General features: G+C 52.1%; 9 protein-coding genes across 9 annotated transcripts; 5 read left to right on the plus strand and 4 right to left on the minus strand.

Annotated features, from left to right (window-relative positions):
* Window positions 1-1070: 1070 nt before the first annotated feature.
* Window positions 1071-4991, plus strand: NEUTE1DRAFT_124581 (uncharacterized protein; the record flags this gene model as incomplete). The annotated part of the gene is made up of 3 exons (XM_009855974.1): window positions 1071-1397; window positions 1539-2837; window positions 2890-4991. The coding sequence occupies 3 exons, from the start codon at window positions 1071-1073 to the stop codon at window positions 4681-4683; spliced, it is 3420 nt and encodes a 1139-aa protein (XP_009854276.1).
* Window positions 4992-5443: 452 nt separating this feature from the next.
* Window positions 5444-6876, plus strand: NEUTE1DRAFT_96047 (uncharacterized protein; the record flags this gene model as incomplete). The annotated part of the gene is made up of 4 exons (XM_009855975.1): window positions 5444-5535; window positions 5631-5867; window positions 6249-6317; window positions 6447-6876. The coding sequence occupies 3 exons, from the start codon at window positions 5820-5822 to the stop codon at window positions 6606-6608; spliced, it is 279 nt and encodes a 92-aa protein (XP_009854277.1).
* Window positions 6877-6909: 33 nt separating this feature from the next.
* Window positions 6910-9448, minus strand: NEUTE1DRAFT_68844 (uncharacterized protein; the record flags this gene model as incomplete). The annotated part of the gene is made up of 2 exons (XM_009855976.1): window positions 6910-7294; window positions 7408-9448. 2 exons carry the CDS (start codon window positions 9446-9448, stop codon window positions 7155-7157), a joined length of 2181 nt encoding a protein of 726 aa, XP_009854278.1.
* Window positions 9449-11552: 2104 nt separating this feature from the next.
* On the plus strand, window positions 11553-12561 carry NEUTE1DRAFT_87531 (xanthine phosphoribosyltransferase 1; the record flags this gene model as incomplete). The annotated part of the gene is made up of 3 exons (XM_009855977.1): window positions 11553-11585; window positions 11718-12134; window positions 12210-12561. The coding sequence occupies 3 exons, from the start codon at window positions 11553-11555 to the stop codon at window positions 12390-12392; spliced, it is 633 nt and encodes a 210-aa protein (XP_009854279.1).
* Window positions 12562-13105: 544 nt separating this feature from the next.
* Window positions 13106-14761, minus strand: NEUTE1DRAFT_68850 (uncharacterized protein; the record flags this gene model as incomplete). The annotated part of the gene is made up of 2 exons (XM_009855978.1): window positions 13106-13917; window positions 14402-14761. The coding sequence occupies 2 exons, from the start codon at window positions 14759-14761 to the stop codon at window positions 13138-13140; spliced, it is 1140 nt and encodes a 379-aa protein (XP_009854280.1).
* Window positions 14762-17328: 2567 nt separating this feature from the next.
* Window positions 17329-18657, plus strand: NEUTE1DRAFT_68852 (uncharacterized protein; the record flags this gene model as incomplete). The annotated part of the gene is made up of 1 exon (XM_009855979.1): window positions 17329-18657. The coding sequence occupies one exon, from the start codon at window positions 17335-17337 to the stop codon at window positions 18484-18486; it is 1152 nt and encodes a 383-aa protein (XP_009854281.1).
* A 54-nt stretch (window positions 18658-18711) lies between these two features.
* NEUTE1DRAFT_124587 (2',3'-cyclic-nucleotide 3'-phosphodiesterase) lies at window positions 18712-19659 on the minus strand (the record flags this gene model as incomplete). Its single annotated transcript, XM_009855980.1, has 2 exons — window positions 18712-18898; window positions 18971-19659. The coding sequence occupies 2 exons, from the start codon at window positions 19420-19422 to the stop codon at window positions 18712-18714; spliced, it is 639 nt and encodes a 212-aa protein (XP_009854282.1).
* Window positions 19660-20482: 823 nt separating this feature from the next.
* NEUTE1DRAFT_112834 (uncharacterized protein) lies at window positions 20483-21243 on the plus strand (the record flags this gene model as incomplete). Its single annotated transcript, XM_009855981.1, has 2 exons — window positions 20483-21084; window positions 21210-21243. The coding sequence occupies 2 exons, from the start codon at window positions 20483-20485 to the stop codon at window positions 21241-21243; spliced, it is 636 nt and encodes a 211-aa protein (XP_009854283.1).
* Window positions 21244-22180: 937 nt separating this feature from the next.
* On the minus strand, window positions 22181-23116 carry NEUTE1DRAFT_103769 (uncharacterized protein; the record flags this gene model as incomplete). Its single annotated transcript, XM_009855982.1, has 3 exons — window positions 22181-22276; window positions 22393-22574; window positions 22663-23116. The coding sequence occupies 3 exons, from the start codon at window positions 23114-23116 to the stop codon at window positions 22181-22183; spliced, it is 732 nt and encodes a 243-aa protein (XP_009854284.1).
* Window positions 23117-25163: the final 2047 nt, after the last annotated feature.

Here is a 25163-nt window from a genome sequence, read left to right on the forward strand (position 1 = left end):
GCGCCATTACAAATCCAGTCTCGAGAGGATTGTCCGGAAGAGGATCGGAGTCTGGACACCGACTGGCCCCTGTCGTCGAAGAAATGAAATCGGCAACCGTATGGGCGGATCGCGCTAGAACAGCCGATGGTGGGCAGCCAGGTGCCGGTTGGGTTGGCGCCTGGTGGCTGCTGTCCATTAGTGGCAGGTGCCCCTGAAAGTCGATCCCAGGAAAACACCCGGACCACTTACATTGGAGCGCAACCTGCCCGCCCGTGAACCTTTCTGGCCACCCACCACCATCTCCAGCCATCGCCATGATGCCGGCCGGCGCGCCCTGGTCTGAGGTCATTTCCCGTTTGGTCCACTTTCACTGTCCATTTCTGTATCTGTTGACCAGCATTCGGCTTCTCGACTTTATTGCTTCTGTCGTGTGCTCCGTCATCTCATTTACGGGGCGGGCAGAAGAAGGGGCCAAGGGAAAAAAAAGAAAGGCGACGACGGATTCCCGATATCGAGTCCTCCGGTGCCAGCCCTGATACTACCTACCTACCTACCTACCTCTACCTACCTTACCCTACATGTCTATCTCTATCCCGCGATCTCCTATTCTCGAGACACAACCTTCTCCTTCCCCCGTCACTCACACTATTTGGCATCAACCTGCCCCTTGCCAAGTTTCATTTATTTGCTATTTTTGCTTTGCTATCATTCTGACTTACATATCGCTACATATTCTTGCTTCTTCTTAGTACCTAGTGCCTCGGTCTGTTGGACACTGCCTCCCTACTAGGTATCCAACGACACCGAGCTCTCCACCCGACCTTCTGCACAACATCCTGCATCCGCCCTTGCATGAGTGCCGATTCAGGTTGTGACTGCATGAATCTGCATCATCTACCATCCAAGGAACGCCCGCCAGGAACCTTCCCCGTTGACAAGCACGACCCTTGTCTTAAAAGACTTGCTCTCGACCAATCCTTATGCATTAGGCTTTCGTACCTAGTGTAGGTACTCGACAACCCAACCTAACTCCTCGAACGAGAACTTGTTGCACTCCACCGAGCTCGGCCCAGTAAGACATCGTCAAGATGGAGAACAACTCGCGACCCCCCAGCTCCCAGCCCAGACCCAGTGGTCTTCCTCGGCCGTCGAGACTCCCAGTTCCCGGTCAATCCAGGCTACCCGTCCCACGATCGACCTCGCTCCGGAAATCGCCATCCCAGGAATCCCTACCCGCGGACTCTGGCCCAGCCGGAACCTCGTTGCAAAGCCCGAGACTTCGATCTACCACTTCCCGCGACCAATTGACTTCGACCACCACGTCGAGGAGGCCCCAATCCATGCTCATTGCGCCTTCGAGGGTTGTTTCGTCTGCCAACTGTGCCCGCGCTGCTTCACGCCAGGGACAGTCCCAAGTACCTGCGAGCACTACAAGGACAACAAATCGACACAGCACCTATATTTCCCCATCGTCGTCGAGAGCCTCCGTTGTGGCATCTTCCGTTGCCACTTCTCGGACAAGCCAGACACCACAAACGCTAGCATCTAGACGACAGTCCGCATACCAACCCTTCTCGGCGTCCACAGGCAGCCATGCTTTGCACGATACCGAGTCGATAGTTTCTGATGACAGCCCAACTTCTGCAGTCAGGTCAAACTCGACGTTGATAGAGAGGACGATCGAGGCCTTGTCTCAGTTGCCCTCTTCGCCATCAGTGAGGGGGAAATCCGCTGCTTCTTTCTATAGCGATGGGATACCCAAGGGAAGAACTTCGTCAAGACCAACGAGTAGGCTTTCTCGACCTGGATCGAGTCATCAATCACATGAGTCTCTCGGTGCTTCGTCCAACCATGGGAGCAGGCCTGGCTCACGGCTGGATAGTGAGGATGATGGCTCCAGCTTCCACGGAACATACGGTTCTTTGAGGCCACGACAGGGCGTCCACTCTATCAATGCGCCAGCGGCAAGGAAAGCCACCCCACGGGCGTCTCGAATGTCTCTCTACGGGGATCTACCGTCATCTGCCATTGATAATCAAAGCCCCAAGACACCGAGCACTGAGAAAACGAAACCCGCAGCACCGCGCCCCCTTGCCAAGCGAACATCTGTCTATGGCCTCTCAAAGAAGCCATCTGGGGCCGGACTGGGAAAGGGGACGCAGGGAACGGCGCCTAGAAAAGTATCTATGGCGTCGCAAAGGTCGGCGGCGACATCTGTTGAAGGAAGTGTGTCAGCATCATCTGGAAGCACAGCAACCTCTGCCGATTTGACTGAGTCCTCCCCAGCCCAAACCTACCGGAAAGCCTCATCCACGTTGCGCGAACAGATCGCAAAGGCGAAGGCTGCGGCCAAGAAAGCTGCAGTCCAGCCAATATCCGAGTCTGCCCCTGCCGTCGGACACAAGTCATCTGGCTTTGGATCTTTTGGTGACGATTTGGGCTTTGCTTCGCATCACGATCCTTTCAACCAGCACAAGAATGACCAGTCACAGGCCAAGGTCCTACAGGCACGTTTTTCTACTGCAAGAACTAGCGGGCGCCTCAACATTGCTGCGATGGGTCTTAAAGAGATCCCGATTGAGGTTCTGGAAATGTATAAGCTTGAGGCTATCGGCGCCACTGGCGGGGCTTGGGCCGAGTGTGTTGACCTGACCAGATTTGTGGCTGCGGACAATGAGCTTGAGATAATTAGCGATACAATTTTCCCCGATGTTGATCCACAGGAGATGGTGGATGATGAGGACAGTGAGGGCAACATCTTTGCAGGACTCGAGACTTTGGATCTCCACGGGAATATCCTGGTGACTCTTCCAATGGGTTTGAGGCAACTTCGCCTGTTGACCTCCCTGAATCTGGTACGTGCTTAGATCACCACTCTGTATTGGCTAGTTACTAACTGTTTATCAGTCCTCAAACAGGCTGGCAAATAGCTGCTTGGAGGTGGTGTCGCAAATCACCACCCTCAGAGATCTGAAGCTCGGCGGTAACCTCCTCTACGGTGAACTCGACCCTTGCTTTGCGAACTTGGAGAATCTTGAGATCTTGGACTTGCACGGTAACAACCTCTCTTCGCTCCCTTCCAACTTCGGCAACCTCTCTCGCCTTCGCGTTTTGAATGTTAGCGAAAACGCCTTTGCGTCTTTGCCTTTTGGTACTTTGGCGAAAATGCCCTTGACCGAGATCAACGCGCGCAAGAACCAGATTAGCGGTACACTGATTGATGATTCGGTCGATTCTCTTCCGTCTCTACAAATCCTGGACGTTTCGTCGAACCAGCTCGTCCGTCTTTGCTCCCCGACAAAGGCCATCACTATGCCTGCCCTGCTCCAAATCTGCCTCTCCATGAACCGCCTTCAGGATTTGCCCTACATTGGAAGCTGGGCCAAGCTACATACGATTGCCGCCGATGAGAACAATATCAACTCTGTTCCGGAAGGTTTTGCCAAACTCAAGCATTTGAAGTCTGTCGATTTCTCAAGTAACGACATCCGTATTATCCCTAATGAGGTGGGACAGATGGAGAACTTGATGATGCTGCGCCTCAGCGGTAACCCTCTGCGGGAGAAGAAGTTTAGCACAATTAGTACGGAGGAGATGAAGGGTATTCTAGCTCTTCGGCTCGAGCCACGTGAGGACACTTCTGCCTCCAAGGTAAATTCTCTCCTCGAGGTGTCTTCTGTCTCCGAGGTGGAGGTTGTCAGCCCCAGTGATGCCGGCTTGAAAGGTATTGATATGAAGGAGCTCACCATCAATACCACTAAGACTTTGCCCAAGACCAAGAAAGCTCCGGTTGGGAACAACGCTTCTAAGCCGAAAGAGCCTATCGTTACGAATACCGCCACGTTTGAACACGACCAGCTTACTGATGAAAACGACGACATCGACGACAGCCGATCTGATACGGACCATTACGCGACACCCCCTACTTCCGCCCGGGCCTCTCCAACTCATTCTCGCTCTCAAACGTTAACGGAGGGGATCTGGCCCGTTAAGTCCGGTGGAGTTCTTGACCGTTCTGGCACACAATCCTCTTCACTCCACCCCGTCATCTCCTCTAGGGTTGCTGCCGAACACAAAGTTTACGAAATCCAGCTTCACCACAACCTCTTTACCACGTTTCCCGAATCGCTCTCTTTCTTCGCCGCAACTCTGACCCACTTGAACTTGTCACACAACGAACTCGTAGCTGAGAAATACCTCGGAGGACTAAGCGGCAATGATCACCTCGAACTCCGCGCCCTCAGGGAACTGAACCTTAACCACAACCACATCTCAAGCTTAGAGCCGTTGCTTTCTCACCTGCGTGCCCCAAACTTGCAAAAGTTAGATGTCAGTTTCAACCGCATCTCCGCTCTGCCCGCCGGCACTGCTCTTCGCGACGCGTTTCCGAATCTTATCGTCCTCACCATCTCCAACAATCACTTGTCCGAGCTGGACCCGGAATCGATCAAGGGTATGCATGTGGTGGACGCGGCCAATAACGATATCGCACATCTGAACCCTCGTATTGGACTTCTGGGCGGAAGCGGTGGGTTGGAGAGGCTGGATGTTAGTGGCAATAGGTTCCGCGTACCCAGGTGGAGCGTTTTGGAGCGCGGGACAGAAGCGACGCTCAGGTGGTTGAGAGGAAGAGTCCCGGTTGCGGAGAAGGCGGCGTGGAGGGGGAAGGAGGGCGGTGATGAGGATTCTGATTTGGATTAAGTGGTGGGTACGCTCATGGATGGGGCATGGAAAGAAGAGGATTCCAATATCTAGGGGCAGTTGAGGGATTGTGAAGACCATATGATATACGATCATGGTATATACGGCAAGGGAAGGGAAAGGGCACCATTATTGTTGGAATATCGTCGTGTTATTACTGTTACACTTGGTTGTGCATGTAACACATGTTATGGATTATTAAATGTTATTGATGGGAGGACGAGAATAACGGCTAGCCTGATGAGGCATGTACATATCTAGTTTACCAGTTTTTGTAATGGCTATTGCTAATTCAAAATGCTCGCTTCTTATGTTAGTCCAAGGACCCTGTTTGATTTCTGCATTTTGTGTTTCTGAGGCGCGAATGTACTTCGAGTCCTCGAGGATGATGGCTTTGATTCAGTTGAGCGTAACCGCCGCAATTCTGATGCTGAGGGACCGTGATAGAGGTTGTACACTCACTCCAATCGGGCGGACAATACTATCAAGCAACAATTACAATGCTAAAGTGCCATTATATCGTCGATATTCTAGCAGTCATGTCAACTTCAGTTTGCTTAGTTCAGGGGTAGGTGTGGGGACACATCTAACCCTAACCCAGAAACATATCATCTTTCTCAAAGGGCCACGCTGGTCAGCGATACAAGACAGGGGGTTCAATTAACGCGCCTATGTACCTGTAGCGCCAACCACACACCATCCGTCAGCGCGCAGCCCGTCATTGCACTATACCCAGGCTCGAGCTTCAGTACAGCAACAACCACAGTGTCCCCATTCATCGCTCATTTCCATTCATTCCTCTTCAGCTCGTCATCGCGACCTTTTGACTAGCATCACCAACCGTCGACAACTGTAAGTCAAATCCCCCTTTTCTGCAGCACGGAACGGATGGTGCGTTGCTGAATTCGAGACGGGAATTGACAAGCTAACCAAATATCGTGCGGTAGACTCTCCTTTTCTCAATTCAACGGTCGATCGGTAACCTCGCGTCTCCAACAACCAACCGAACAGCATCTATCTATTACCTTGGACAAGCACACTACCGATTCAAATACCGGAACCAGTAATAGAAGAAACTGGGAGATTACGGACGAACAAACAAACAATACGATCAATTCAACTACAGACTCGTCACAATGACCCGCGCACAGCAGACTATTTCTATTGCACTCCTTGTGAGCTCGGTACGTTTTTCCCAAGTTAAAACCGACCGAACGAAAGGGGATGAGGACGAGGGCAAGGACGGCAATGAGAATGGTGACAGTGGCGACAATGATTTGATGGCGGAAGAGGTCTTTCCCCTGCCTGGTCCACGGCAGCGGCAGCAGCATTAGCAGAAGCTAGCAGCGACACGTTAGCCTCATCTATGCTCTGGTGCTGCGTGGTCTCGTATCGTTGGGGCTGCCTTTCTGCCTCTACCTCTCCTGCCTTGCGCCGCCTCCTCCTATCCTCTCGTTGTCTCTACCACTTCATCGACCACGCCGTCTCCCACGGCCCGCCTCGTTTCTCGAGTCGATCAATCGATCAACTGAATTAAGTGCTAATCTTTCCTTTCCAAACCATAGCTCTACCTTTCCCTCTACCTCGAATTGGTTCCCCTCCCGGCTCTTGTCCAGACAGCGATTGTGCCTGTGGTATGTCTTATCCAGCCCTCCACCCCACACCATTCCCCCAAATATCCAACACCCACGAGGAAACAACCGACCGACCGACCCCAGTGCATGTATATGTATGGCAATGAATGCTAACCATAACAAACATAGCTCCCCTTCTGGGCCCTCGTCTCCTTCGGCGCCTGGGTCCTCTTCCGCCTCGGCTGGGGCATGCTCACCTTCCACGACACGCCCGAGGCCTACAAGGAGCTGATGGAGGAGATCAAGCTTGCACAGGCGGACTTGAGGGCTAAGGGCGTCAGTGTTGATTAAGCGGTGTTGTTGCCAGCGGAAGGGGGCAAGATTGGTGAAATGGGCAGATACGGAATCATGCAAAAGAAAGAGGAAGAAATTATTAAGGAAGTTATGGGGTAATGTTTGGGTGGGTGCATGTGGAAGAGGTAGTGTCGAAAACAAGATAATGAGATCAAAGCAACGCTGTTGCGGGAGACGTGTGGTAAATGTGCCTTATGAGTGGTATTCAAGCCCTCAAGCACGCCATGGAAGCTCGAAGAGGCCGTAATGCATATAAGTCTGATGCTCCTTGACCCGAACACGTCTCGCAAACCAAGGTACTTCCAATTCCTTAGCCCGAATAATATGCTTCTCTTATCAATCATGGTATGGATAAATGGCCCCAGCCTGAATATGCGACCCCCAACTAGTAATACCATACTCCGTCAACACCCGTCTTTGGGGGTTTGTTTGTTTGTTTTTGGCAAGGTAGAGGTAGGTATGCAAAACATGTACGACTACTCATGCTGGTTGGTCTACTCAAACAAGCCCTCAACACCATACAAGGGTATCCTATTTTCCACATCACCTCTGCGGTTGTGGCTCACCAGCCAACAAAGCCGCAACGGTCCTGACCGCACTCAACGGCTCCTCGCCGCCCTGAACGAGATCGTCAAACAACGCCGGGATCTTGGCCAACTGTCCGCGCTCATCGCATTTGTGCCCTGTTATCGGTATATGGTCAGCAACTCAAATAGTTCCACGAAAATATTCTCCCGCCCTATAGACGGATACGGATGCAAGTGCGGATGGGGAGTAACAAAAGAGGAATACTCACACTTCCCCGGCAACGCCACAAAAACCCTGATGTCGCTCCTCGCCTCCCCCGTCCAGTCGAACTCAATCTTCCACTGCACCCTCAGCGAGGACTTTTCCGCACTCCCCGGGTCACCAGCGCCACCAGGCCCGCCTCCAGAACCAAGTAGTAAGGGTATATCAAAATCCATGCTCGTCCTGCTCATGTAGGGAACAAGTTCTTGCTCGGGTACTTTCTTCCCATCTAGTTCTTCTTCTTCCTCTTCCTCCTCCATTTCCTCCTCTTGTTGTTCATTCTCATCACTTCCCCCCTCTTCATCCCTTTTCCTTCCACCACCATCACCACCATCCCTCTCCCGGTCTCGATCTCGACGTGGCGCCTTCCTCTTTTTGCTACCCTTCCCCACCCCCATCCTCGTCCTCCTTTTTTGCCTCATCCTACTCCTCTCCCTCCACCCTTCCACCATATTCCTCACCGCTTCCTTTCCCGCGTTCAACTCGGTTTCCAGCACGCACCAAACCCTCGCTCGCTCTTTGGCAACGCGCACCCACTCGCCCATGGCCCAGCATAGCACGCTGACGTTGTTGTGCATTGCCGACGAGCTTGTGCCTTTTTTGGATTGTTCGATGATACGTTCAATCAGGGGCGCGAGCTCAGCGGCTGCGGTGGGCGGGTGGATTAGTGGCACCGAAAGGTCGGTGATGGAGAAGATGTTGGAGGTGTTGACTGTCAGCTCGAGACGGGCGGTGAAGGATTTGGATGGGGTGGTGGCTGTTATGTAGTGCCGTTGGAGGAGCGGCTGTTGGTCTGCCGCTGCTGCTGCTGCTGCTGCTGCTGCTGAGGAGACTAATGATGGTTCCGGTTCAGATTCAGTCGGGGGAAGCGGAAAGATGGCCGAGGTGAAAGTCAGTGGCGTGAAGACTTGGAGGTAGGGAAGCGCTTCGTCGGCGCTCATGGGAAGGGGGTGGTGGGATATCGGTGGTTTCTCGGCTTTCTCGTCGTCGACGGTAGAAAAGAGCGAGGGGAGATCGTCGCCGGTTGAAGGAGGTTTGCTGAAGGGAAGAAAGGCGATGGGATGGAGGGCTGAGGAGAGCCATGATGTTGCGGCGATGGACGGGTCGGGGTCTTTTTGCTCCTTTGGTGGGAGGGCTCGTCGGCGCAGGAGGTCGAGGATTTCGATCGCGTTCGGTGGTGCTGATGGTTTTAGCTTTGATACGTATGCTTGTCGAAGGCGCTCGTTTTCCTTGCTTGCGACGGCTAGGTCGCGCTCGAGCTCGGCGATCTCAGCTAGGAGCGAATCGCGCAGCCGTTTCTTGTCCGCATCCGGATCAGGCGGTTGAAGCCCGCGCAGTTCAGCTGTTGTTGGCTCCTGAGCCTCGGCAGGGATCTCGGTCGTCGTGGGGATTGGGGCCAATTTCTCAGACGGCTTTCCTGGAACAAGAAGTTGTGCTGTCTTGGCCGACATGACGGGGGCGCGCTTAGTAGGCGAGGAGCTCCTAAGTGTCTCGGCCAGTGCTTTGCTGCGCCTCGGTCTCTTAGACGGGGTATTGTGAATACCAGAAGGCGGAGTGCTGACAACTAGATCGGGATGTTCTGGGGTCGGCGGAAGGTCGGGTTCGGGAACGATTACTTTGGGCAGAACTCCGGGAACGGGCGATCGGTGCAAACCTCGGCCACGGAAAGGGTTTAGGATTACCTCATCATCTTCGGGCGCGGGCGGTGGAAGAGGGCGCGGGTTCGGTCGCTCTGGGCTTTTGGCGATTCCTGGTCGTCTGGCGGGAGATCGTAGCGGATTGTTGTCGTGCGACTCGGATTGGGATCTGAGAGCAAGGCTTAGACTCTCTCGTCGTTGTAATACTTCGGGATTATGCCTCTGAAGGCTCGCTTTCGTGGGAGATGCATACGATGGACGCTTTGTGGATGTATCACCGGACGACTCTGGAGCAGGCGTGTCCTCTGGAGTGGTCTGGTTTGGCTGCTGTGTTGTGGGAGCTTCATCGGATGGAACTGGAACTGAGTTGCGCGGCGACGTTCTGCGCCGCTTAGGCGCTGGGTCCTCCATCACGCGTTGTCGTCTTGCAAGTTAGTAATTCAGGATCGCGACATCATTCTGAAGAGATTCAGGACCGTGGGCGCGTTGGATCGCGTGTTGAGTCGGGCTTTGACGAGCTTTCGTTCCTTGGATGTGTGTGTGTTTTTGTTTGGTTCACGAGCTGGCAATGTCAATGTTCGGTCATGTCAGTTCAAGACACACGGGCCACATGGGCGGGTAGCTTGAGGATTGCCAAGACTTGTGAACATGCTCCCCCAGAATGGCCCAAGCTTTGAACCACCATCACCCTTCTTTCAAGTCACACTCTACACTAGTGTAGACGAGAGGTTGGAACAAGATGCAGAGAGTGGAACAAGGTACAATACCGAGAATTCAAAAACTACCTTACAGATATATAATAAAAGTCAAAAGAAATCGGACGCAGGTAAAACCCGGATGGACCAAAAGCGCATTGGGAAGGGATTCGTAAAGGTTTGAAACATCAAAGTGTTGGTTGACTGTTTTGACGAGAGCAAAAGGTGTCAATACCAGCAAAAAAACAAGTTGAGGACTGAACGCGATTTGAACGCGTGACCGTTCGGACTGCAGCCGAACGCTCTACCCCTGAGCTACCGGTCCTGTTACTGTGGTGTTGAGTTAGATGAATCAAAATAAGCACGGTTTTGTAACCGAGATGTTCAAAAGCTAGAAGGGTTGGAGAATGACAAAAAAGAGATATCAAGGACCGAACGCGAATTGAACGCGTGACCGTTCGGACTGCAGCCGAACGCTCTACCTCTGAGCTACCGGTCCAGAAGTTGTAATTATAATCTTACTGGATTACCTATAGGGTCCCCTGCAGCACCACAATAACGCCGGCTTCTCAATGTCACGATAGACAAAGACAACTCGGCACGCAACATCAAAAAATGCCTGCTCGGAGTGTCGACGATTTAGCAATTTTCAGAACAGACTATCTATGAAGCTTCCTCTAGTAAACAACTTGCTAAAAAGAGAAAAGCGGTTTACATCGGCCTAATGTGCTGTTTTTTTTTCTTTGGAGTCTCGAGGACACTTTGGTGGAGCACCCCTTTTTGATGTAAACAATCACCCATGCGGGCTTGAGCAGCTCTTCTCACGGCTCTGGCGTACACACTTGCTGCGTTGCCGCTCCTCGGTGTCGCCTCGATTCAACAACCAAGTCCGGTGAAAACTACAAGGAAAAAGAATCAACTGAACCAAGTCAATCTAAACACGAGCTACCCAGGCTGAGACTGTTTTGTGTGCCATGGTTAACGTCGGGAATCTTTCTCCCGACACCGAGAAGACGAGACCCAGGAAGACCAGAGCGCCAAGATAGCGAGTGGGCATCGGCGGATTCCGCTTCTAGTTAAAAAGGTGTGTACCGAGGCATGGACAGAGCTGACTGACTCGGACCTTCCGTCACCTCCATCATTCAGTCAGGCAATGTCAATGCGACGGAGTGAGAACACATGCACTGCTTCTGTGACGAGCAGCAAGCGAGCGGCGCATCGAGCACCGCAGACTCAGGTTCCCTCGCCAACGGACTGTAGTGGGCCTCGCGAAGGTTTTGAAAACACTTTGCTCAGTGAAGAGGGCATCATTGCCAAGAATTCCAGCAAGCGACCAAAAGAAGCGCGATTAGGTTGGCGATGCGGGGGAAAAGGTTCTTCTTGTAAGTGAAAATTGGCGCTGAATGGAGGAAATCGCCTGCAGGTCCCGCCCGGGCATGGGCAATGGGATTCCGCGGCGGGCGTAATAGTGGGGTTGTGTGCCTGTGAATGCCCTGTGTGGGAGAGGGAGGGTTCGGGTTCAGGTTTCGAGGCTCGAAACTTTTTTTCTGCCTACGAGTCGCATATTTCTAAAAATTTCTCTCGTCACTGTCGCAAACCTACTTCCCGTACGTTTCCTGATTCCGTAGTGTGTTATAAAGCCCGTCGTCTCCGTGAGCAATTTTGCCTTCCAGCATCAACTGCTTTTCCCCGTCAACTCGCGACTTCCAGACTTTGGTTTGCTTATCCGTACTGTCCTTATCAGGATTCCTTCGTCCCACGACCCCCGCCACTCATACCAGATACGTTTGCGTAACGACAAACGCAGAACAACCGTCAAAATGGTCCAGAAGCTTTACGTTACCTACAACGATGTTAGTCTACTCCCGGGTTTTTCATATGTGTCACGCCGACGCTGTGCGCCATTGCGCGCATTGTCCCGTTACCCTCGGCGCAAAGTAAACAAACAATGGTCACTGACGCTAACAATGTCTTTGTCTGATTAGGTGCACAACTTGTGCCAGGAGGTCGCTCCCAAGATCCTCGAGACCTTCAACCCCCAGCTCATGATCGCCATTGGCGGCGGTGGCTACGTTCCCGCCCGTATCCTGCGCTCTTTCCTTAAGCGCCCCGGCTCTCCCAACATCCCCATCCAGGCCATCGGTCTCTCCCTCTACGAGTCTCTCGGCGAAGATGTCGTTGAAGAGCCCGGAACCAAGGTTACCCGCACCCAGTGGCTCGATCTCACTGCCCTTGGTTCCATGAAGAACCTTATCGGCAAGCGCATCCTCATCGTTGATGAGGTCGATGACACCCGCACCACCCTTGAGTATGCCGTCAAGGAGCTCCAGAAGGATGTTGAGGCTGCCCGTCAGGCCCTCGGCGGAGGCGAGGAGACCCAGTTCGCCATCTTCGTCCTTCACGTAAGTTGGCTCCTTTTTCGCAATGCACTAGAAGTCCCGCAAATTGCAATTTTCTAACGTGCCTACGATCAACAGAACAAGGACAAGCCCAAGAAGGGCACTCTTCCCGAGGACATCATCTCCCAGGGCCGCTACTTCGCCGCTCTCACCGTTGGTGACGAGTGGATCTGCTACCCCTGGGAGGCTGGCAACATTGAGGAACACGACCGCAATGCTGCTGAGGCCAAGGCCCAGAAGGCTGCCGATGCCCAGAACTAGACGGGTGACATCCGATTAGAGAGAAGACGAAGCATAAAAGAGATACCCAGAGAAGAAAAGTTACGCACATACCAAACCCCGATGACGAACAGGAGGACCAAAAAGCGGCGCATATAGAACGGGAAGAGCATGGAGTTGGAATTCACAAAGGAAAGGTTACATATTTACGGTCATCATTACGGCGTCTCGGATGAGTACAGCGCGGCGAGGGGCAGCGAGGATGGGGATTGAGGGGGAGCATAGCTGACCGATATGACGAATGTCTACCGGCACAAAGGACCCCCCCCCCCCCAGGAAGTACTTCTGGCCCTGCCAAAGGGCTGTAAGCTTCATCTGGTTAGCGGTAGCCACAGTAGGGCACCACATAATACCCTCTACTCCCGGTGGGATATATCGTTAGCTCGGGTTACGGCTTCCATATGTCGTCGAGCCAAAGCTAAAGGCTCGCACGGCCTGCTGCCCGCCTTGATTCCTTGTTTATGAAGCAAGGCAAATAGATCGAGAGCGTATACCGCGCGCCAAAAAAAAGAAGTAAAATTATACAAAACAAGACCAACGTTCAATGAGCAAGGTGAATACATCAACTTGTGAAATTTGTAGGGCTCAAATCATATCGTCATTGCCAGGTAGGCATCAAGATCCGGAAAATGCAAACACAAACGCCTTCTCAAACAAAGCACGCAGACAACAAGAGGAAGGAAAAGAGGGTAGAACTGAACTTTAAAACCGTCAATTCCAAAATGAGCTACCCAACGGTCCCCTCGCGCGCATGCTTCTCTTTCAGCCTCTTCTCTTGCTTCATGAACTCGCGGATCCCAACCGGCACATTCTTGTACAGGTTGTCGTCCCAGGTCGAAGTCAAAGTCTTTGTAGTACCGGCGGTGCCAGTCGCAGGACTCTGAGCCGTTCCAAAGTCCCAATTACTCGAACTTCCGCCCCCGTCATCATCCATACTAACCGCTCCCCTCTGGTCGACCACCGAATGCGCCGTGCCCGCCAATTCTGTGCCCTTGACTATCGTCTGCTGTTCTTGGCCATCGCCTGCTGCTGTAGAGGTAGAAGTAGAAGGAGTTTGCTGACTCCCCCCAGCCTCCACCGCCCCCGTAGCCGCCATCACACCCTCCTCGCCCAGTCCAGCCTGCTGCGCAGCAAGCCGCTGCTCGGCCTCCGCCGTCGCCGTCGCCCACGCCTCCATCTCGTCCCGGTACATGTCCCACACGCAGTTGATGCATCCGCTCATGCAGCAGTTTTCGGGCTCTTCAGGCCGTGGGGGAACGAGCACGCCGGCGACGAGCTTGGATTGAGAACGGATGGAGGCGAGACGCTCGGCCCGTCTGGCTTCGCTGGTTAGACTGGCAGAGAAGATGATGCGGGTGTTGCCGGCTTCGCCGTCTTCAAGGATCTGGGGCGAAGGAGATGAGGAGGCTTCTGGGACTGTGCCGCTGCCGTCGCTGCCGCTAAGGTCGCCGCTAGGGTTGCTACTTGGAGTAGGATCTTGGGCACTTTGGGAGGACGTTCCCTGGGCCTAGATGGGAGCGAAATCGCATTGTTAGTATTCTAATGCGAAGAGCTTAGAAAGTGGTGGGTTGGCGCCATGGATGAAGAAGGAGGAGGAGGAGGAGAAGGACGACGAAGCATTAGTGAGATATGTGAGCATGGCAATCGGGAAGTTTCTTAAGGGTGTGTCAGGATCAGAATTTGAGATCTGAGATGTGGGAGTCACAGACTTGACCACTTTGGGTTCCTTTGCCGCCTTCACATCCTTTTTCTTTCTTCAGCTCACGGAGTTTGCGCTGCGCACAACCGCCGCACGCTTGGCCGGGACTTGCGCCGACGTCGCGGGTATTGCGATAATAGCCTCATCCCCTTTCTCATCCCTTTACTTTGCTGATTCCAGTCCGGGTTCATCGGCCCAGGCAGCAGGCTCATTTTCTTCCTGCTGCTTCTTGCTTCACGGGTGGCTGCTCCTCCTTCTTCGGAGGCTCGGAAGACTTAGGGGCGGGACTCACATTGTCGTCCTGCTTCGGCTTCGGCTCCGATTCCGCTTGTTGCTTCTTTTCCAGTTCCGGCTGGGCTTCCGGCTCGGCGGGCGCAAGCTTGGTCGGGTATTTCTGGGAGGTCACCGGGGGCAACTCGGGCTTCGTGTCCGGGTAGTTTTTGCTACCCTGGAGAACGCCCTCGTAATAAGCACCAATGGGTTGCGCCTGGTCCTGGGATCGGTCGACCGGAGTCGTAGGAGGCTCGCTTTTGCTGGGAGGGGTGCCACTGCCGCTTGCAAACATGCGCCGGGGCTGGAGGTGCTGTTGGTAGACGGCGGCGCGAGCCAAGGATCCTGCGGAGGACCGCGCGGCGATAAGGCTCCGTCGCATCGTTACGTCGAGATGGGGGAAGACACTATGAGGACAATATGCAGGCGACAATAGGTACAGTATGCAAAGTGTAGGTGAATATCAAGCGTGGAGGATGCAGTAGTGGGCACCGTTCGACCTTTGTACGTTGTCCTTCTAGAAGCACTTAGGTGGTCGCCTGAAACGTTGTTTTGGGATGGAGCTAAAAGTTGCTAAAAATGTTTCGGTAAAGGAATAAGTCACGGAATCCTGAGATCGGACAACTGGAAATCGAGTTGATGGAATTTCAGGGTCCGCGACAAAAGTCCAGGGTCAACGGGTGGGTTTGCGCTACCGAGTCGGGACCGGGAAGTCGGGAACCAACGTCATCGGGCAGGACGGACGGCAAGGGGCAGAGTGACACTACCATCTGTACCCTATAGGCTTGTGTTTGAAAAGTTTCCCCAACTCCAATGGACCGGTAGCTCAGAGGTAGAGCGTTCGGCTGCAGTCCGAACGGTCACGCGTTCAATTCGCGTTCGGTCCTTGATTATATTTATTTTTGTCGTCAATTCCATTTCCAAAAGTCCGTTCCGTATCACTTTTTTCTGTCTTTCTTTTTCGTTTTCCTTTTCCCTCTCTTTTCCAATCACATTTCATTCTCGCCCGACAGTCATAGCATACAAGCAAGCATTTATCTCCAGCTGAACCGGTGGTCAGGGGTGGTCTGTTCCTTCTTTGTTTACTTATGCATGATCCCACGCTGAGCTGGTAAGAAGTTCGATTCGTAACAAATCCCAGGACCTTTTTTTTTAAATTGGTATTTATCCATTTATTTTTCTTTGTGGATCTGACGTTCGAATCTTTTCCCAGATTTTCTTAATCAACATGGAGAGGGTGACTTAACTTGAGCGATCCGGTTTCGGGAGTTGGCAGGTGTGCCAGTTTTAAGCAACTCCAATTTTGAAGCCTGCCTCTTCTGGTTTTCCCGGTATTATCCAGTTTCCAGAATTCAGTCGTGCAGTATCTTAGAGTTGAAGGTCTGTCAATTGCACTCTGTGACCCCCAAAGGCATGTACGTTGTGGTTGAACACCTTCGACACTGCAACTAGAAGCGCTGCCAGGTGTTGAACATTTGATACGAGCCCAAGGGACTCGAGAGGTTAAAGTCTTGAATAGAAGGTTTCAGAAGAATGAGCAACATGGGAATTCTTGATCTCGGGAGTTTTGCTCTGTTAACCACGGACACCCTGGTATTAACCGCCTGGCGACAGTCTCTCCAGTTCCTTTGTTTGACCCACTGGCTGATCACTATCTACACATCCATTCGAACATCTACATGAACATACACCGAGCTAGGCTGGAAGGGGGTGAAGGAAAGCCAAGGCCATCACGGCGGCTGGTCCAGAATTCGAAGCTGAGCACGACTCGAAACACTGGAGAATGAAATGTCTCGCCTGGGGTGGACAGGACGATGGACAGTGAAATCTGCAATTCACTTGTCGACATGGACGACAGGGCAGCCTATGTATCAACCTGCCCCAAAGCATGCCAAATTTTGTCATATGCTCGAGAGCCCCGTTGATAATGCACTCACTGCGCTTCATGGAGGACAGGAGGCTGACCTCGACTCTTAGCAGGAGTGAATTCGTGTCAATGGATTGATATATCCGGCATGAGGCCCGTGATGGACTGGACTTTGCTCTCACAACACACCGAAGGATATACAGTGCTGATTCGTGAGGTCTTTCACTCAAAGGCCAAGGAACGGGACAGTAAGTGGAACAAAAAAAGAGTAGTGGGTGCAGGAAAACGGAGTTTCTGGTGTACTCAGCTTTCTGAAGTGAATAGCCTGGAAGTTCGGTTCGAAAGATAGCTCAGGAAGACGGAAGGGCCAGGCGCACACTTTCCTCAAGTCAACTGCACATTGTCGAGGTGCCGGCCAAAATAAGACATGTACGATGGATGAGACGCATGATTCTCTGTTGGTAGGCGTGGTCCGATAAATTCTGGGTCGCGAGGTCGGTTGTCCGGCAAGAACTCGGTGTTGCTTGCCTCGAGATTGATGTTTGGTGCACGGTGTATTGTAACAGATAAAACACACCTGTGTAATGTATACGCGGAGAAATTGTTAGTGCAGAATTCACGGGCCTTGCATCACTTGCGTCAACCCGTCTCCAAAACATCTTTTTGCGGCCAACAATTTGTTATCCATCCAGACGGTGTCTGCCAGATCAAAGGAGTCCAACACACTGTCTTTGACGTTCTGGAACGGCCTCCGGTGAATGCCACGGCGTGCACGGCAGGGAAAGACCTTCACGATGGGACCCACAACCCAATCTTTCATCCGGCCCGCTAGCGACGGATACGATGATGAAACAAACGGAAAAATTCCAAGATTTCGCCGAGCCCGACTCGCGGCCGGTGACTCCCTCCCTCCCTCCCTCCCTCCTCCCTGCATTCAGCATTTTATTAGCCAGCAAAGTCACGGTGAGTTGTCCACTCGACAACCTCGCGCCCGCAACGTCATTCCGAGGCCGACTTTTTGAGCAGAAGGTCGACATCAGCAACCCCAACCCTGAATTCTGCAGGATCTGAATGGACTTGCCGATGAAATGACCTCTGAGCAGGTCCCGCCCCCATCGGCGGCCGCTCGCATTCACTCACCCCGGTCCAGCCATGACCTCGTCACTGTCGTCCTTACCACCTCACCAACACCCTCGGCACCGTCTACTGAACTGTTGTCATCCATCATCGCCTCTTTCCAGAAGCATTGCGCTCCCCTGACCAAATGCAGAATCATCTTGGTCCTTGACACCTACGACCGCATTGCTTCCGACTCGCGACTCAAGAAAGGGACTGTTACCGCCGAGGGGGCCAAAAAGTTCGCCGAGTACAAGAAGAACGCCAAGAAACTCATCCTCGATGAGTACTCGCGGAGCTATGGCGGGGCTGAAAATGCCTTCTACGACGACGAGCTCATCATCACCGAGGGAGAGGCCGAGTTCGGCTCAGTGGCCTATGCGCAACAGCACAATGCTGTGACTCTCACCATCACCAGAACCAAAGATGGGCGCATCACCTTCATCGAACCTCATGCGCGGGTTGGGTTTGGTCTAGGCGTGCGCTCGGCCCTACGGCTGATCGAGACGCCCTACGTTTGGATCCAGCAACACGACTGGGCGTTGGTTGCCGACATCCCCTTGGCGCCACTTCTCGAGATCATGCAACAGTCCGAGTCTGCACCGGAGTCTCCCGATTCCTCTGATTCAGAAACGACAGATGGGCAAGAGCCTCGAAGGACTTCTGACGTACCCGTCAAATATGTCTGCTTCCCATCGACCCGCATGGTGTCCTACGCCAAGTCAGACCACGTCATGCTCTATCCAGCGCTCCGAGCCTTGACAAACCTGTACAAGCAGAACTTTTCGGTTGGAAGCGGGAGTACGAGCGTCAAGATCCCTCTTACGCCGCTTTTTTTCTGGCACGACAAGCCACACCTTGCCTCAACGGCACATTATCTCTCCCAAATCTTTCCCAGCCGCGCTGCCATGTTGAGGGGCGCCTTCATTGAGGACACGGCTGGCCAACGAGCGAGGACGGAGATGAAGGACGGGATGTGGAGGAAGTGGGCCTGCTGGCTGTACTACCCTGACGAGGGGACAAAGCTGTGTGTGCGACACCTTAAGGGGAGAACGTGGCGGGGGACGGATGGCGAGCTTGTGCAAAGAATGCAGTATATGCGACTCAATTCATACAACTCCTAGTCCGATGCGCATCTTCGGCGGTGTCCACAAGGGTCAGAACGAAGCCAGAGGACGGGGGATGACTGTCATCCGTTCATTCTTATCCTGCCAGGCCTTCAAGCATGCGCTTGCAAATTCCGCCCGTGCAGAATATCGGCGTTTAGAAGAGCAAAAAAATAATAATAGCATATCAATATCCACACATCTTAGATATGCTTCACCATCAGGCACTGTCCCTCGTGGTCACTACAACACTCGTTTCGCGATCGGCTTCCAGTCCTTGATATCCCTGTCAGTTGGGACCAACCAGACAACGCCGCCATTCCAGCCATTCCCTTCGGCATCACCCACCGGCTCAGTCAGCTTAACACCAGCCTCCTCCACGACCTTGGCGACCTCTTTCAACCTGTCATCGCTAATAGGCACATCGCCACTGCAGCCCTACGTTTAGCCCATCATAGCCACCATAGAGCAGGAGACAAAACCACAAGGGATAGCAACTTACTACATCAAACTAACATGCGGCCCGAATTCCTTCCTCCACCAATCCAACCACTCTTGCGTCTTGGCACCTTTCGCATCATCCTCCCCATTCACTCCTCTTGCCCTCGCCAGCCCGGCAATCTTCTTGATCCCCTCATCCAGCTTGACCCTTGCATAGCACCTCCGGTAGTACGTGTCCTGAGAGCTGATTCCCTCGAACCTCACCTGTACTTCGTCAGCGGACGGCCAGGGGATTGAGTCGAGCCAACGCTGGGGATCGTCGCCGTAGAGATCCGGTGAGATGCCGGAGCTAAGGGTCATGTGAGGAGCAAAGAATTCAGGACTCAAGCGTGCGTCGGCAGCGCCAGCCTCGGAGGGAAAATCCAAGGGGAGGCGTTGGGAGATTAGGAATGAAAGGATCGGGTAGAGAGGGTGGGTGGGAGGAGGGATTAGCCAGAGGGAGGAGCCGGGCATTTTGGGAGAGGACTACGAGGATATTGCAATGGGTCGTTGTTTCCCGCTGTTGTTGAGAGTTTCGGCAATGAATGTGAACCCTCAGTAGCTTGCGTTCAGATCGCGTAGATGGGTAGTGATGATTTGGAATAAGGATACTCTGGAGAAGGAGGAAACACGCTGTTCGGAATGTGACGACGACGCTTGGACTTCCACTGATCTTGGCGAAAGTGGATAATCCTGGTGGTGGAGTCAGAGCAAACCCTAACCCATGAATTCGCGAGGATGATTTGGTTACGTTTGCGATGTTACCCCTGACAAACCCCTTCACAAACACGGGTCATCGCTCCAGACACACGTGGGAACAAGGTAGGGTGTGGCAGAGTCATCAAGGTTCATCGAGGAAACATTGATCTATCCTTTGAACCTCCGTCATTCTTTGATCTTGGCCCGAGGCTGACGTGGACAATGAGGATTTCCTTCGAGTCTACGACACAAGTACTAAAACCCGCCCGTCAAAGAAATTGTAGCTAACATAGTCTTTTACGGCAGGCTTCCAGAAACTATCGGACACAAAGAAGCTTTTGCAAACCCACATTCTTTTCCATTTCTGTGAAGAGAGTAGGCATGTGTTAACAGCCCTACTGTTCAGTCGGCTAGGTGTGGCAATAACTTTCTACAAGCATTGGCCTTTACTCATATACCGGTGGCTGTATCCCACCCCACTATTCGCTGCTTGAGTTTGATTCCGTGCAGACTTTCACCATCGGAGTCATTAATAACGGACAACATGTTGGACCTGATCTGGTCTGTAGATGAATCATCGGATCACCCCTCCTGGGTTGATTCATCAGAGATCTCGCACAAGGTATTGAACAAGATACATATGAAAATAACCTCCGCCCGACATGGACCCCAGATGGGGCATAGAAAAACTTACGCTCATCTCCCAAGAGTCGTATTCCGAACCAAACGCTTACTCCTTGTATCTGCTTCAACATCAAATCCCAGGTCTACTTACGGCAGCACACTACTAGCTACCGACTCCCCCGCACCAAGTCCAACACTTTTAGCCCGAGAAATGTCAGAATCTTTACCAGAGCCAGTACTTCACAGAATTCCCTGCACCTGCCCTCGCGCCTCCGACTGTTCCCTCCGCTGCTACGCCTATCTTCCCACCATTCCGAGTCCTGATTCCACTTCGTATTCTTCCGCCCAGAGCTCCCGCCTCGTTCTCAAACAGCACATCCGCACAACTTTCGGCCACCTACACTCCCTCTTCCAGTCCTTTATCTCTTCTACTTCCACCTCCACCAGCCCAGACCGAGATGCTGGTCACCTTTCCCGTCTCGGTTTATATTCACGCTCATCAACAGAAGATACCTCTACCTCCTCGCATATCCCAACACTCGTGCTACAGTCTCTCCACACCCTCCTCAACCGCTCCCGCAACAGGAATCAACGACTAAACTCCCTAATAGCCGAACCGGCCAAAGATGAGGATCCAGAAGCAATACCCATGTTTCACCTCACCGTTCTCTTCAGTGCACTATTACGCAACTACGAGTTCTTCTTGGTTGATCTGGTCCCTTACTACAGAGAGGACTGGGCGGAGGGGAGAGGTAGGTGTCTGATGGCGGAGTTTTTGGGAGAAATCACAAGGGCGGAGAAGAAATTAGAGAGGTTAGCGGGGATGGTAGAGCTTGGTTGAGATTTTGGGGGGTTGAGACGGGAGAAGAAGATGGTGGATGAAGAGAAGGGATGAGTTCCGTTGGGACGCTGATACTTGCTCTGGGAACCAAACACAGGTCAGACAAGACCGAGGCTACTGCGGTAGACTAGAGGTAGGAAGACGGAGCTTACTGTATCATTACACGTCTACGATGAGCAGCAATGGTTCAACCTTGTCACACTCGAATTCATCAACGAGTTAGAGAAGTAAAAGCATGATAGAAAGTGATCAATTGAATGAAGCAAGTACAAACTCCAGCCCTGGTAACCGTATCCCAACTCCAAACCATGCGATCCATTTCAACTTTGTCCGAGACTACCTAGTCCAACAGTCGAATCCATTCCCATCCCTTGAATCCATGTAGTTGCCTACGTACCCAAGAACCATCTTGTCAACGCCAACCCATTATCCCAATTCAAGTCTTGCGACCAATGCCGTCTGTGATGAACCAAAAGCCAGGAAAAACAATGAAAGACATATGAAAGTGTGTGCCAGACGTGGCAATAGTCCAGAAATTCCATGAAATCAAAGCCAAAATCACGCTTGACCGACTCGCTATATGCGTATTTGGGGCGCTGGTACGTGTCGTACATGCCCTCAGAGGTCAATATACAGCCTTGACTCCTCTCCATCACGGCCTCGTCCACTGTAACCGAAACGTCTTTGTCCGGTCCGTATAAGCTTATAATCGTTGATCTGCGGTGGCGATGGTGGTGATTTCGGCGATAGTGTTGACGGCCTCCTTGTTTTCTCGTGGTGTCCTTGGTGTCCAGGGGCAGTCATCCGTCTTCCTCTGGGGTGGAAGAAGGCATTCTCCCCGACCCGCACCACTCAGAATGTCGTCCCTGTTGGGACCCCTTATCCTTCTCCTCAATCGGCAGGGCCTGTTGTGATTATGTTTCCAGCCGTGCTGCCAGCAAGCTCGTCATGCTCCAGCAAAAGGAAACTTGTAGAGGTACCAAACAAACGCCTTCTTTTGGTCAGAGCCGGAAGCCAGGAGGGGGACACACGATAACGACGAGAGGAAGCAGTAGGTCTAGCTAACTCTCAAATGAGCCACAGGATGAGCCAGGGGAGGATATAACCGCTGGGACTTGGGTGTATCTGTGGCGGGGTCCTGGTAGCCAACCCTTCGTTGGGGCACTCGTTCCAAGGGGTGAAAGGTGATCACTGCTTTGGATCCAGCCGCATGCCGCCAATAATCTCGTGTTGGAGTCATGCGAACTGACGCCGTGGAGCTCAACATCGTCTAGGCTCACTCCAAGATATCGCAAAGGCCTCGTGGGGTCCAAGACAGGCGCCTCGTCTAGTGAGCAGAATGTGAGATCCTGGATCATGGTAGTGTCACGAGCCGTAACGTTTTCCCACTTGCTGCTGTTGTCTACCTCAAAAGGTATGGTGTCGGCGAGGAGTGATGTCTTGTCGTTTACCACAGCAGATGCTAGAGGAAGGAGAAATGTGTTAGTGTCCAATGTACACCTCTCAAACGTCGATTCTATCAGTAATGGCCAGAAAAGAATAAGACTTACGCACTTGCTCGATGATTGCCGATTGTGGTTGTGCCTCTGTAGGAGGTGGGGTTATCAACTTCACCTCATGTCTGGCTTGGACAGCCTGACTGGTCGAGAGGGATGGAGAGCGGCTCTGGCGAGTCTTGTCGAGATACGGAATGGGAGGTCTCCACATGCTCGAAGCGTTACTTGCGTGTGATGCGGAAAGTGACAGTTCGTCGAGGTCATCGCACCCAGTAGCGCTCTCTGGCTCTTCAGGTTGCCCCTCAATCTCATCCACTTCTTTGGCGGCGAGTCTGGGCCAGGGATAAGGAGAAGGGCTTCGATATTGACGCGAGCCACGAATCTGGCTTGAGGGCCTGCTTTTTGAAGGGGACGGACAAAGAACGTTGGTGAGCCTGTGCAACTGACGCGTCAACCGAACCTTTTGGCGCTTCATCCATGAGCGCTGTTTGGAGTGAGTGTCGAACATCGTGACTGCTTCTTTTGAGAGATTGCCGCAACCTGTCATCCAGCTCAAGCTAGGAATTGCAAAAGCAGCCATCATACTAGGAGTGGGGGATGTAATGTAGGTGCAAGTGGAAGTAGAGGAAAATAGGCGACTGAATATGTGCTTTCGACTTGAAGTACCCACCGACTCGATTAACTTGCAAGGAGGGAAAAGAGAGAGATGGGAGTGGACATGGGCGAGAAGATATAGTTTACTTGACCAATCGAAAACAAAGCCACGGTTGCCTTGTCGGAGGTGAGTAGAAACTGAAATCAACATGCAATGCGAGGCAATGCAGTGAAGAAGAAAAAAAAATAAGAATATGTCCGATGCGGGCCGGCCGGAGGTCGTTGGCATGCCTGCTAAATCTCGGAGGGCTCGTTTTCGCCAACTCGTAGCCTACCTAAGCACACTTGAGGCACCGCTAGCATTGCAGACTGCTCGAGTCTTTTGAATCACCCAAAACTGGAGGCACCCAAGTTGCAGTTACGGGATTGTTCCATGTGAATCTCGCAAACTTGCACACAGATGCTGTTAGCTACTGATAACGAACACTGCGAAATAATACGATATACCCAGCCTTCAACTCGGTTAAGAGGCATCTGCACATCTGACGGCCACCGAATTTATCTTCGGACGAGACATCTGTTTGAAATATGGTAGCCTCCTCATCTTGCGTTAGAAAGATATGGACAGGTTGCTGAGGAACCTCCGAGGGGTGTTCATCCGGCCGACGCACTGCTCGGCATCAAAGCTAATATCCAAGTAAAACCGAGTGCCTTATGCCACTTGCTCGGTATATGAAGGCGTACCAACGTCGGTAATAAACTTCGTAACTTTGGAGTTAGTTGGATGAATGTCGTCTGTATACCGGTATTTCAGAACTTTGGTTTGCAACTGCCGGCATCGACGTTCCCTCTCTCTGGAGTAACTGCCGGTGCATGCGGCGCTGCACATATGTATTTATTTTCCCGCCATTTATTTCAGACCCGCCCTGCGCACAATGTACCTATAAATCTTTCAGACGGACGAAAATAGCAAGTAGCCACGCAAGTCGTACCTTCCAAGTTACATCCTAAAGCCAGCACTGGATTGCTGCTGGTAAGAACACTCTAGAATGGAAGTTACAGCCTGCAGAAGCTCCGACTCACATTGCTCACAGTACACTACATTCATCCGATACTTACCTTGCCGTATCTCTGCACCTTATCATAGAGGTACCTCTTCGTTCATATTGGCCAGGCACACGTCACTTTGCAGCCTTCGATTGTTAATGTGATTATTGTGTCCAAAAGGTACCGGTTGGGGAAGGGGACAGAGTTGGGGAAACAGACAGGAAATCTGACCCCCCTCCCCAGCGGGTACTTCTTCCCGGTCCTGTTTCTTTCCGCTCCAGTTCGCTTTCGTTCTCGTTTTATTTCCTTCTTCTTCTTTTTCTTCTTCTCTTTTTCCCTTCTTTCTTTTTATCAGTCGTCGTTTTCGATCCTTTGGATAGAACTTCAAAGGCTCTCATTAATGAGACATCAATCTGGGATTTGATAGCGTTGATGTGCTCAAGGATGGGTAATGGGCCTAACCACATCTAGGTGAAACCGCATTGCGTATCCATACCTAGTTTTGCAGTATGTACCAAGTTCTTACCAAACCGTCGGGTCTTTGATGACATCGTCCGTAGCACGGTGGAAAGTGGGAACAGACCTAAAGTAGATATTTGGTGTAAATCATGAATCCTGGCTTGGATGCCTACTTTTTCGTTCTCGTCGTTGTGAATTGAAGAGAAACCACAACTTCATTCGATGTTAGGGGTTTTCTTTTTCTTCTTTCTTTTTTTTTTTTTTTTTTTTTTTTTTTTTTTTTGATATATATATATATATATATATATATATCAGCAATCGGTGTCATACTTGTCTGTTACAACGTCAATTTGAATATCAGCCCCGGCCACATGTTCATGGAAGGGCTTTGCACGCAATGGAAAAGCATCTGGGACAAGGGGGTTTACAAGTTCTCAAATGCCAAGGTTGGAAAA

Source organism: Neurospora tetrasperma (assembly GCF_000213175.1).
Source record: "Neurospora tetrasperma FGSC 2508 unplaced genomic scaffold NEUTE1scaffold_6, whole genome shotgun sequence".
In the NCBI taxonomy this organism is placed as follows: Eukaryota; Fungi; Ascomycota; class Sordariomycetes; order Sordariales; family Sordariaceae; genus Neurospora; species Neurospora tetrasperma.